Genomic DNA, 12,600 nt, shown 5'->3' on the forward strand with positions numbered 1-12,600 from the left:
CCTGATCAGTGAGCAAACGTTTCTGAAAACGTCCAGATGAACAGAATCAACCTTTTGGGATCAGCCAGCAATGCAGCATCATTGTTGTTCAGCTTCAGAGGTTTGCAGGAATGAACTGATGACCAGAAACAGCTGCAAAGTCCAAGAAAATACCAGCTGGAGTTCAGCTGCATTTGAAGAAGTCAAAGAAAAGTAAGGATGGCAAAGGGCGACGTTTTCTTCCAAAGAGCTGCAAACATGGTCGACGCCTCATTAGAAGAATCATCTGGACATTTGTGAGGAACTCTAACCAAGAAAGCAACGTCACACAGATCCAACAGACAGTTTCCATGACTGCAAGTGTTGAGTGGAAAAATGCTACATTGCATTATTGCATCCTCTCACCACAGGAGGCGCTGTTGGCACCACTGATTGCTGATCAGCTGTTCTCTGATGATCTGATTGATACTGTGAATAACGGGACTCACTGAACTCTGTGACACAGTGAAGATTACAGAGTTTAACTTCACCCTTTAAGACTGACCACAGAACCAAGTCCGCCAGAGCTTTTGTTATATTTTTACATGCTGTGGAGCCATTTGTGGGAGCATTTCAAGTTGCTATACATCAATACAACTGTTATAGCCCTAATTTTAATAATATGTATGCATTAAGTCCATAGTAACTACATAAACTGCAAAAAAACCCTCTGCTCATCCATCTCTGTGTGTATCAGGATACATTTGGTTCATAATACACAGAAAAATCAGAGTTATTACCTGTAATAAATGTGAAAGATTCCTGCAGTGATAACCAGGCAGGACTGAAACACATCCAAGCTGTCACCACGGTAACAGCACCGCCCATCCACAGGTGAGGGGAGGAGCAAAAAGAGGGACTTTGACCATTTTATACTAAAAACACTCAACTAATGTTTCTAATATGAAACAAATAAGCCCACATTAATGTGAGCGTTTATTAAATAATAATAATGATGATTTCCTCCTGATCTCATTTCCACAGCAGAGAAAACTGTGGTGTATATTGAGGTGGAGGGTGTGGTCTGTGGCTCAGGTGTAGAGTGAGGGTGGGGTGCACCACAGCAGCATGCTGGGACTGCTGAGGGTGGAGGAGGGAGTGATGATGACATCAGAGCTGCAGCACAGAGACCAGTGAACACACAGTCTGTTCATCTTTGCATAGATACAATATACAGCACAATATTGAATGACAGACACGCTGTGGGAGCTTCCACAGATACACTGACGTCAGCATCCAGAGTCCTCCTGCTGCTCCCCCCTCAGAGCCCCGTGATCAGCACCAACACATTCAGTTAGATGACAGAGTCCAGCTGCAGCTAGAATCAGCTCCCCTCTGTGAACAACAGCACAGCGTCAGTGTTTCACACTCAGTGAAAGGAGGAAACAGCAGAAGAACACCATGTGTGCTACGTTTCCCAGGACACACTACAAACTGCACAAATACAGAGCAGCACGTGGAAGGACCTGGAGCTGCATTTACAGAGCTGCAGACAGCGTGATGTCCTGTATGGACAGGTGGAAGGAACCAAGTCCTCAGCTGGAACACTCGTGTTTGTCCACAGACAGGAAACACAGCAGGAAACTTCCTCACAGAAGTGCAGCTCATGGATAACACACTTCCTGTCAGTCAGAATGAGGCTGCAGCCAAACACAGAAAGGTGTTTTTGTCCAGATGAGCCCAGAGAAGAAACACGAGTGTTCACAGACATCAGAAGCTCAGAGAGGTGAAACATGAGGTTGGAGTCCTCGTCAGCATCCAGAAGAGCTGCTGTGAAACCCTGAGTACTCATGACAGACTCTGATGGCACAAACACATCATGATTCAAACAGAAAGACAAACATGGAGCTCCTGATCCTCCTGCATGAGAACAAGCTGACATGAGCGCTGTGTCTGAGAGTGTCTCCCTGTCACAGTGACAATAACACAGCTGCTGCTCACAGTCATTAAACTGACCTGAGGTCAGCTGTGCTCCTTACATATGAACCATGTGACCTCACATCAGTGCTGTGGATGACTGTAGTCATAGAAGAGTAGAGCTGTAGCAGGTGGTGTGAGGAGGAGGTGGTGTATTCTAGTTAACGCAGTACTGAAACACTCCAGCAGAGGGCGCTGTTAAGTCCTTATTGTAACACAGTTACTGTGTGCAGTTAGACTTCATACATAATCTGCACTTATTTCCATCAGACATGCTGTCAGTAAATGATTGGTTTCTATTGATTCTACTTCCTGTTGACTAGTTTGATGACAGTGAAACAATCACAGCTGATTGTGTGATGATGTAAACTGTCACTGTTACATTCAGTGTGTGTGACATAATGTTAGTGCAGGCTGATAACAGCCTGGTTCTGTTAGAAACACATGAACGTGTCCATAGATCAGTGTGTGTTTAACATGAGAGCTTCAGCCCTGCTGATGTGTTAAATAAAGACATGCAGGAAAACTGATGAGACTCTGAAATAACTCTTTATATTTATAATGTAACTCTGCATCAAAAGAACAACAAAGGATCCCAGACAGGTTTCTGTGAACAAAGACCATTCTGATGTTTCTGTGTTTCTAACACTTTGACATTATTAGTAAACAGACTGCAGTGAGCAGCATTTATAAAGAGCTTCTATATAAAGATATGACAGCTGTTTGACAAGTTTATCACTCTGTGTTTGGACCTGATCAGTCCAGCTGTTTACTTGAAACATGTTCATTTACCTGTTCTGTTATATTCATGTTCTTGTCTCTGTTGAAAACACATTTTAATGTCCCTCAGATTTTTCTCCCAGATGAATAAATATAAAAATGACACAAACTGACTGCAGCTACTTTTTGTCCTTTCTGTCAAAAACCTTCATGTGACTCATGAGAGACACGTTTCAGCTGTTTGTGACAGATCAGAGGCCAACAAGTCATTTATAACACTTTCCATCATTGTTTAAAGTTCTCAGTGTTTCTGTGTTGCTGCGTATAGGATCTCCCAGCATCATCACTGTGCTGTCCAATCATTGTGTGCGAGGTTACCCTTATAGTGCGATGTGTGTTTGCACAAAGAGAAGCATGTGTGTCAAATATAAATAAGCACAGAACAGAAACAGCTGCTCGTTTCTTCTGTTTAGAGTCAAGTTAGTGTTTTGTGTCTTTGTTTGAGGCCTGATGTCGAGCAGAGGTGTGTGTAACTGCACTGCTCTGTTATATGTGTGAAGTGTGTGCTTCTCTTCAGCATCATCTTTGTCACTGCTGATTCCTTTGTGTCATCATGTGTTGAGAAGAGAGAACAGTTATAACGGAGGAGCAAAAGGAAGCCCTGAAATCTGCATCAACAAGGAAGTGTTGGCTCACCAGTGATCCCAGCAGAGCCACTGGTTTGGCTCCAGTTGTTCTAGATTCAATGATGTTGTTGCTACAGATACATGTCAGCATCTTTATTGAATTTAATATGAAGCAGAAATGGTGTCATTAGGAGAAGAAGAGGAGAACAAGTCCGGCGAGGAGGCAGCAGCTCTTAAAGATGAAACAGCAGCTCAGCCCTGAGCTCAGAGAGCTGCACATGAAAAAGCTCCTCAAGCAGATCCTGTCAGAGGTTTGTCATCAACAGGAGGAACTGTTCACATCATAGGATGAAGATGCTGTCAGCTGGATGAAGAAGGTTATTTAATGCAAACGTTCACACTGAAGTCAAATTGTTGTCGTGTTGAACAGATTCATGTACTGATCGTCTCCAGAATGTTAGAAGAGCTTCAATGAATCATTAGAAACAACTTACAGCTGCACAGCTGTGTCAAACACATCTGTGTGTCATTGTGGGATTGTTGTGTTTCTACATGTGACACACGTCTAAAACATGCACACAATCTGAACACAAACAGGGACTCATGTGTTCCCACAGCCAGATGCTGAGAGCCATTTCCTTGTAGTCCTGTGTCTACATACATGAACCATTAGATGTTATTGGAATGATTGTCAGCTCTGATAGTTTCATGTGTGTTTAGCTGGACGCTGTTTGATCCTCGACATGTTTAAAGGTGTCCAGTCCTGAGACACTGGGGCTGGAAACAGCTGTGATGTCATTGGACTGTCACACAGACAGAAGTGCATGAAGTGAGCAGCCGAGGAGCCGCTGATGTTTTGGATTCAACAGCATTTGAAAGGTCGACACAGACACATTTGCACACAGAAAGCTGAATCTGTCATATGCCACAGTGAACTCACTGTTCAGTGTTTTTCAGGAAGCTTCTTAACTGCCTCTGCTGCCAAACAAGCAGCTGATGTCCTTGAGAAGAAGCTGAAGAAGTCTTCAACAACAAATACAGGAAGTGGACTTTCAAATACTAGATTCACTTTAGACTCACAGAGAAATGACTCAACCAGCTGTGTTTGACTCTATGAAAGGTCAGTGTGTGTCTGCACACAGACTGTTGTGTTGGACTGTTATTCAGTTGTCTGCTGAATGTTTTCAAATGTCTGCATCTCAGCTGTGATGAGGCTGGGGGTCATGGGAGGCCACCGTAGCAGCCTCTTCAACATCATGACATCATCATAAATGCTGCTGGACTGTCTGATGGGCTGACGGTGAAAAAGCCGTCGGGAAGGAAACAGAAGACATTTCAGAGGCTGCAGCAGATTTCTTTGATTCGGGGCCTTTTTCAGCTTTATTGGACAGAGCAGTGAAGATAAGTGACAGCAAAGCAGAGAGAAAGGGGGCGTGGCCCGGGTCAAAGCCAGGCCAGCTGCTCTCCACCTCGTGGTCACCTGCTCATCCTAGTGAGCTCCACCAGCAGCCCTTTCACACACTTTACACTGTCAAACACTGTGTGTGGACCTCAGCTAACAACAGGCTACATTTAAGTCTGGACTACATGCTTTTATATTGTTTTTATTCCATCAGCAGCTCAACATCATGAGCAGCTTTGACATAAAGATATCAAACTCAAGCTGACTTTAAACTACTTTTAATACAGGGGCTCAAAAACAACAACATCTTTATTATATATCAGGACACAAAGTCATTTCATCTCAAAGGGAAACAGCTTTATTTGGAATAACCAGCACTATCAACTGGTTTGGGATCTCCACCAGTTTCATGTCTTTGCAGCTTCTCCAACAAAGTTCCTGTAAAATCAGCATGTTTGTCTTTATTGGTTTGATAGTGATTGATTATTCAGTCCCAATCTGCTGTCATCGAAAGAACAAAATGATGTTTCTATGAGTCACAAAGCTCCAGATGTTGTCGGCTTCACAAAGAAAACAAAGAACTTAAACACAAAGTGTTTGGAGCCAAAATGTTCCCAAGCTGCTCTTTTTGAAATGGCAGAGGTACAGTGGTGTCTAACAGCACACTGTGGAAGGCAAACATGTTATTGTTGGATGAAACTTCATGAATCCTTTGTAGATTTGAGCTGTTGGAGCCTTTCTTTTCTCTTCAGGTGTACAGATGCTGAGGAGGCAGGTGAAGCAGGTGGAGCTGTTGTGATGCTGCAGAGGGTGTGTCTTAGTAACTCTGTGAGGCAGAACTGGATCCAACATTGTGGATGTGTTGATGTTGGAGCCATTAAGAGTCTCTGGCCACACTGTAGGATTTCCCTTTGATCCACTGTGGGGGCATTTTGGAGTCTGTCAGTGAAACTCTTCATGTTTGTGTTTGACTCCAGTTTATAGAAACAGAGAAATGTGTCATGCTTTTGTTCGGCCTCCACAAATACACACATTTGTTCATTGGTTGGACTTTTTGGAAGGAGACACATTGAAAACCATGTTAATAAGATCTTGTTGTTTCCTGTGGATCCGACACAGAGAGTGGACTTCAGACAGAAAGCGTGGAAGAGATTTTAGAGGCCGTGTGTGGCAACAGGAAGTTTCTGTGTGTTTGCTGATCTTACATGTGGAAAACAACACGTGATGTTTGTGAAGTTCTACAATGATCATTGTTCTCACAGCATTTTGAGTGGGAACAGTTCAAACTGGGAGTAGTGGGAGTTATTTACTGATTGAAACAAGCTGAATGTTTCTGTGACGATGAAGATCAGCAGCTCAGCTGATCAATGAACTGACATCTATCAGTCGTTTCATGAGATGAAGTCATCAGCAGACATTTGTTCTGACTGTGTGATGAATGTCAGAACGTCAGGGCTCTGCTTTAGTCACTGCTTGATGATCATTGGCTCATTGTTGAATCCAGGGGCCCAGTCTGACCTCTGACCTTTGCTGCAGGTCTTCTGTGTTATCTCCACTTTCATGTCTGATCTTCTGCTGTATCGTCCAAAATAAACATCTGGATCATTTCCAACACTTCAGCAGATCTTTAGTTTGGGCAGTGCAGCACAGAATAACACATATTGTACTATACTGCCCACTTCCTGATCTTATTGGATCTGTGTGTGAGGTTGGTGAAGGAAACACATGTTTACAGAGTGAGTCGCTGCCATTAGGAACTAGTTTTTATATCACAGCCTGGAAATCACACAGGACCATTTCTGCAAGTGAAAAGTCGTCATTGGAGGAAAATGATTGTGTAGTTTGTGCGACTGAAGAATTGTCCCAACTACATGTGCTGCTGACCCTTGACCTTTTCTTTAGGTGCACAGAGGAGTCTGTGGAAACATCCAGAACTGAGGCATCTTGTGTACAAACGTGTTCAGACCAGATGTCAAATGATGTCAGATGTCATCCGTGAATGGATGCAACTGTGGATCGTTCCAATAAAATGAGACAGTTTTGTAAGTACAAGCCCACTACAACCCATCATCAACATTTTAAATTACATTATACATCTTCACTGATATAAAGCACCACTATTTTAACCTGATTCACTTTTTCCACCCTAACAGTTCATTCCTCAAATCAAACAAGATATTTGACCCTAAAAAAATGCATCAACAAATAATTTTGTAATAAAATATTTATTCTTCAACTTTTACAAGTGAAATCAAACAAGTGTGTTTAAGAGTGAAACCAGAGTGGAAGCTGCTCATATAGAGTCCAACCCAGGCTAAAGTAAGCTGAGTAGAGCAGCACCATCAAAGTGTCGGCTCTCTGAACACGGTGCAAGATCGCCATCTGCAGGAGAAAACTAGTTTTTCTCGCCCTCCTCGTCAACATCAAGATGATGTCATCGTACAGCAACTGATTCCCTGTCCGTCTGGAACAAAGCATTTACATTAAAAAAGACATTTACAGAAAATACAAACACCAACAACACATCTCATCATCACATGATATTTTATTATTTATTATATTATATATTTTTATTGTACCATCAACATCAACAAATACCAGCATATTTTCTTTGAGATTGAGTAGAGTGAACCTTTCCCTTGGTTCGCTTCCTGCTCGCAGCATCAGCTGACCTCTGACTTCCTGGTTAAGGTCTCTCAGCGTTGACTGGAATATCAAATCGGACTCACACCATGTTCTTGTAATGTGGTCATGTCTGTCCGCTGTTTGAAGAGCATCTCTGGCCTAAACACAATAGGAAGAACAACAACACGGCAAAAAAAAACAACACATTTCCATATTAGATGAAGGGCACCGTAACTGGAAATGGTAACATTCATCTGATGCTGCTTTGGATTTATCTTCTGTTTTAGACCAACTTTGATCACTTCGAGCCATCTTAAGTCCGTTTGTTCTAACTTCTCACTAACATCTCGTATGATTTAAGATCCCTGCTGTTCCCCAGCTGCCCTGTAGGTGGCCTCAGTGTGTCTCACACCATTTACAGATGATTACAGGTCGTTTACAGTTCAAACAGGTCCAACATAAGAAATATGCAGAAAATATCCTGCTATAACAGTTTGGGTCAAAGTGCAGATGTTCCAGATGTTCTGAGTCTGTCTGTGTTTCATGTTAACATGTAGATGTTGGACCAAAGTGAAGCTTTTTGATGTGACAGCAGGAATGTGAAGTGTAACTCTGAGCTGTAGGAAATGAAACTAAACGGACTTTTTCTCCTTTATTTATAGGAAAGTGTAGGAGAGCAACAGATGAACAAGCGTTACTGTAACAGGAAACATCAGAGGACCTTTATGTTCATCATCATCACTGTTTCCTTGTTCTGTCACAAACACACACTTCCTGCTCTCTCTCTGATGGATCTGATTGGCTGTTTCATTCCCAGGAGGTCAGGGCGTCACACAAACAGCTTTAACTGCACAACGACACACTTTAAATCATCTGCAGACAAACCTGTGTGTTTGATTTATGAAGAAATAATAAAGACGTGTGTACAGCTGTCCATGAAGCAGCTTCTCACACAAACTCTGACACTTCAGCCACTTTAATTCCTGCAAAGCTGCGTAATAAAGAGCTGTGACTGCTATGAGCTGCTGATGATGACTGCATGAAGCTCTCAGCTGAAGCTTCTTTCATTTATTTTAATGTTAATGTCGCCTTTTTAAGTCTGTGTGAGGATTTTAATGACACACATTAAAGGAGCTTCTTTGATTAGAACCAAATTCATGTTGATTTTCAGCCTGAAATGATAAAAACTTTAATAATTCTGTTTATAATCATCAACCTGGAGACTAATGAAAAGTATAATAGTGAAAAAAAGCCTTTATTATTTGAGTAATGCCTGAATCTGCTCAGAGACAACACAGAGGTGTTGATGACAGTTTGACATTAACTGAATTAAAAACAAAGTGCTCTTATTGTGAAAATCTGCCTCCTACTTCTTTAAATCATTTTTATGTATTTTTTAACCTCACAGTGAAACATTGAGGCATTAATCTGACACAGTTTGATCAGCAGCTGTGTTTTCACTGACGTTTCACTTTGATTTGTTCAGACTGAGCAGAGAGGATCGGTTCTCTGTGTGCGCACTGCTGAGAAACACAAGCTCATTTCTGCTGTTTCATGAAAAGTGTTATGGAGGAACAAGAAGTTCAGCCTCTAAACTCTCAGCGTGAGGACTGAGTGAAGAGTTTCAGAGCAGAGAGTTTTGGCTCACAGCTTTTAGCGTCTACACAAAGAGACGATTACGCACTTGATCTGAGAACATCTCCACCTCCTACAAACAAACTCTCCTACGAGCAGCTGTCACAACCACAACAGGCAGAAGACTGGATTTCTTCAGGTCAGATTTACTGCAGTTTGCATAAATTGTGTGTCACAGACTTTGTAGTTCACATTTGTGTGACTCGTTTAAATCTTCTCCTCCTGAAAGTGAAACTCTTACAAACACATCAGGCCACAACCTGCTGCAGGTTAATGATTGATCTGAAGGCAGCTGACCTTTGAGCAGGAACTTGTGGGTCTTTTATTGTGTTTAGCACTGCCAAGTGCTGGCCTCTGCTTCCACCATCACATTTACACTGGTAGGTTCAGCACTGCTGCCTGCTTCAGACTGAATCCAGCAGCACAAAGACACAAGTTAATAAAATCAGCATCTATTCCTTTATCACTGCTTTGTTACAGAGGAGAACAACGCTCCAGTAACGCGTAATCTGATTACTTTTTTGAAGTAACGAGTAAAGTAAGGGATTACTATTGCAAAAACAGTAATTAGATTACCGTTACTTTCCCGTAGGAACGCTGCGTTACTGCGTTACTAAAACCGTGATTTTTTTGCGAGAATGTCTCACGACAGTGACGTAAGCGAGTGCGACGTTAGTGACAACAGCTGTGTGCAGATCAACAATGGATCACATATCGAGTGCAGAGAGAGTATGAGCGTGCAGCGTTTAAAGCGTGGAAGTACTGACCTTACTTTGAGTTTGATTCCATAAAAAGTGACAAAAACATTAGTGTCCGCTGTGCGTGGGAAGAAAACTTCTTTTTACAGCGAAAAAACCCCTAAACTTCCAACAAGCACCGAGTAGCTACGACGTAATGGGAAACTCACAGAGAAACTCGCGGATTCTTCCACTGACCGCGGCACACCTGCACCAGGGTAAACCTCCGCCTACCCCACTCCTGCTTTACAGGTGAAAATAGAGCAACAGGACCGCTGAGTCTTTGACTTTATTTATTTTCTGCTGTGTTTTACTTGCATCTATTTGAAAGACTGAGTGTAAACACAAAAAATATTTTATTTTATGTTCTGGAATGTGCAGAAAATAGGTTTAAATGTTAAACTAATTTCTTCCAGTCAGAGAATGTTGCATATAATTAAATGTTTGCTTGATGCATAAAGTTAAAAGATTAAAACTAATAAAACAAGTTTTAAAAAAAGAGACTTTTCCATTTGATTACATTTTATATGATGGATTATGCAGAAAAAGTAGAATTGGGCTGAAAGATCTATCACTTTATCACCTACTCAGGTTGGAAATCGTGTTTTTAAAAAGTAACTAAGTAACTAAGTAATTAATTACTTTTGAAAATAAGTAATCAGTAAAGTAACAGGATTACTTTTTTTGGGAAGTAATTAGTTACTGATTACTGTTTTCAAGTAACTTGCCCAACACTGGACAGAGTGTTGGCTTCATCACCGACACACGTCACCACATCAGGAAACAGCTGGTTCAGTGAGTATTTAAGGTTCACTGCAGACAAACTGGAGAAAAACGAATCACATGAAACATTTGTTACTGGTTTCTGACCTCGTCGTAGAGACTCACATACCTGTGTTCTGCTATCAGTGTGATCACATGTGCTGGTACAGTTTGCCAGGTTGACCCATGTAACCTCCACTATCCTGTAGACGTGGAATATGTTTCACATATGGATCGCTTCATTACTCGACTATGACTGTGTGCTTCACAGGTGCTTACTGAAGTGCTGCTTTACACAAAACCAGACAGTAAAAATAAGAACTGCAGGTCCAGACCACAGGTTTATGTGTTGATAATGATGATGTGCAGTCACTCATTGTCACAGGATACTTCCTGCAATGATGCTACGGGTCACGCAGTTCTGCAGAAGTGGAGGAAACAGATGCTTTTCCTAACAGAGACACTTTAATGACTTAAAGAATCTAACTGACACACAAACCTCAGTTTGTCTGACATTCATGAGAGTAAACTGCTCCTGAATGTTCTGTTAGTTCACTGGATATTCACCTGACTTCAAATGTAAAGATCCCTGAGACAAACTCTCACGAGTTCAGCGGCGACACGATCGCACAACCAGCCGCGACGTTAAAGGCCGACGCGCTCACTACCTTTGGTTACAGCTCTCAGCTCACACGACATACACAAAAATAATGACAACACGAGTCCTCTGTAGGACGTCACTGTGGTTTACTGACAATGTTCTCAACAACAGACGCACAACCCTGGTTTGGTCTGGTTATTTGTGTTGTACGGCTTCGTTGGTCTGACGAGCTTTTAGGGATGTCAGCAGAAGGATTTCACGTGCTGAGGTCATATTTATGAATCAACCTGAACAGCTAATACTTTACCTCTTTATTTTATAACACATATGAACACGTTATAGTAGATTTGTGCAATGTGTGTTTCACGTCTTTATGGGCGTATAGATCTGTAAACAGGCTGATGGGTGTGTGTCTGTTTATTGTAGCGGTGCAGAAATGTTAAAAATGATGATAATAACAACACTTCTCACATCAGGCTACAACACAAACCTCCTGATAGCTGCAAACAGCAAAACCCCCAACGACAGGCACACAAAGAGCGAGCAGGGACCCACCCTGACAGCATGTGAGCCTCCTACTACGACTCACTGTGGAGCAACACAACACCAGGAGACGGAGGATATGAGAGAGGATACAACTGCTGTGGGGGAGCAGCCACACACTCCACAGGAGACGACGGGGTGAGAGATGGTTCGGTGCTCCTAACATCATGTGGACGCTCGTCTGCACATAAACAAACCTCACCCCACCGCCTCCTCCTTTCTCTTTTTGCAGGGTGGGGTGCTCCATCCTTACACACTTTGCACCACGTGGCTCTCCATCTATTCGTTTACCTTCTTGGGTCTCTTCCTCCTCTGTCCCAGCCCATTGAGGCGATCGCTGGGGTCCAGCCTGTAGTGGGAGTGGCTGTCCTCGCTCATCCTGTCCCCGTCCACTCCGGGTTATTCCTCTCTTCTTTCTGTCCTCTGAATCGAGCTGACCTCTCTCCTCTCTGGTGCTCGCTCTCTGAGCCGGCGGAGCATGAGAGAGAGGAGTGGTTGGGGAGAGGGAGGGGAGACGAGCGAGGGAGGGAGGGAGCACAATGGTGTTGCCATGGCAGCAGCTGCCACCAGTGTTTATCTGGAAACGTCGCTGGCAAACCAGAATAGTTGCCACACGTTGCCACACTCGCACACTCGGCAGCCACACGTTTGTGTGCGACCTGCCCGTGGCTTCCTCGTTACAGACACACCGAGAGGAAACGCTCAGACACAAGGCCGAACATGAACGAACACTCGTGTGTGGGAGGAACAGGGCACAGACTCCACGCCGTCGTTAAAGATGGCGTGTGTGCTAAACGGAGCTGTGCGCTGATCGATTAGTCAAGTGAAAAAAAGAAAGGAAGCTGTCTGGATGGAGTTTGCTGCTCCCACTAATCAAAGAGATGCATCACAGCTGGAGCTGATTGATGCACGAGCCACCGTTTGCACCACCGACTCCACGCTTGTGTTTCCTTTCTGCACCATGTTGTTAACACTGACCCCACACTGTGTTCATGAGCTAAAGAAATCACGATG

At 43.0% G+C, this 12,600-nt stretch overlaps 2 protein-coding genes across 3 annotated transcripts in view; one reads left to right on the forward strand and one right to left on the reverse strand.

The window, feature by feature from the left end:
• Nucleotides 1–12,600, forward strand: part of LOC146577113 (protein NLRC3-like) — a 560,242-nt gene that overhangs the window by 91,267 nt on the left and 456,375 nt on the right. The window lies entirely within an intron of this gene.
• On the reverse strand, nt 6,959–12,282 carry LOC146577115 (uncharacterized). The gene is made up of 3 exons (XM_085268207.1): nt 11,878–12,282; nt 7,282–7,467; nt 6,959–7,147 (listed from the first exon to the last, which is right to left on the reverse strand). Exons 1-3 carry the CDS (start codon nt 11,962–11,964, stop codon nt 7,118–7,120), a joined length of 303 nt encoding a protein of 100 aa, XP_085124333.1. The 5' UTR covers nt 11,965–12,282; the 3' UTR covers nt 6,959–7,117.

The sequence above is a fragment of the Mchenga conophoros genome, linkage group LG3 (assembly GCF_057382185.1).
Source record: "Mchenga conophoros isolate Kocher_MC1m ecotype Shallow Benthic linkage group LG3, M_conophoros_male_GT1.1, whole genome shotgun sequence".
In the NCBI taxonomy this organism is placed as follows: Eukaryota; Metazoa; Chordata; class Actinopteri; order Cichliformes; family Cichlidae; genus Mchenga; species Mchenga conophoros.

Coding starts and splice junctions, on each gene's coding strand:
- LOC146577115 (XM_085268207.1), bottom strand. CDS start 11,964: ATGAGCGAGGACAGCCACTCCCACTACAGGCTGGACCCCAGCGATCGC. Junction 7,468..11,877: donor GGAGGAAGAGACCCAAGAAG/GTAAACGAATAG, acceptor TATTGTGTTTAG/GCCAGAGATGCTCTTCAAAC. Junction 7,148..7,281: donor ATCTCAAAGAAAATATGCTG/GTATTTGTTGAT, acceptor GCTTTGTTCCAG/ACGGACAGGGAATCAGTTGC.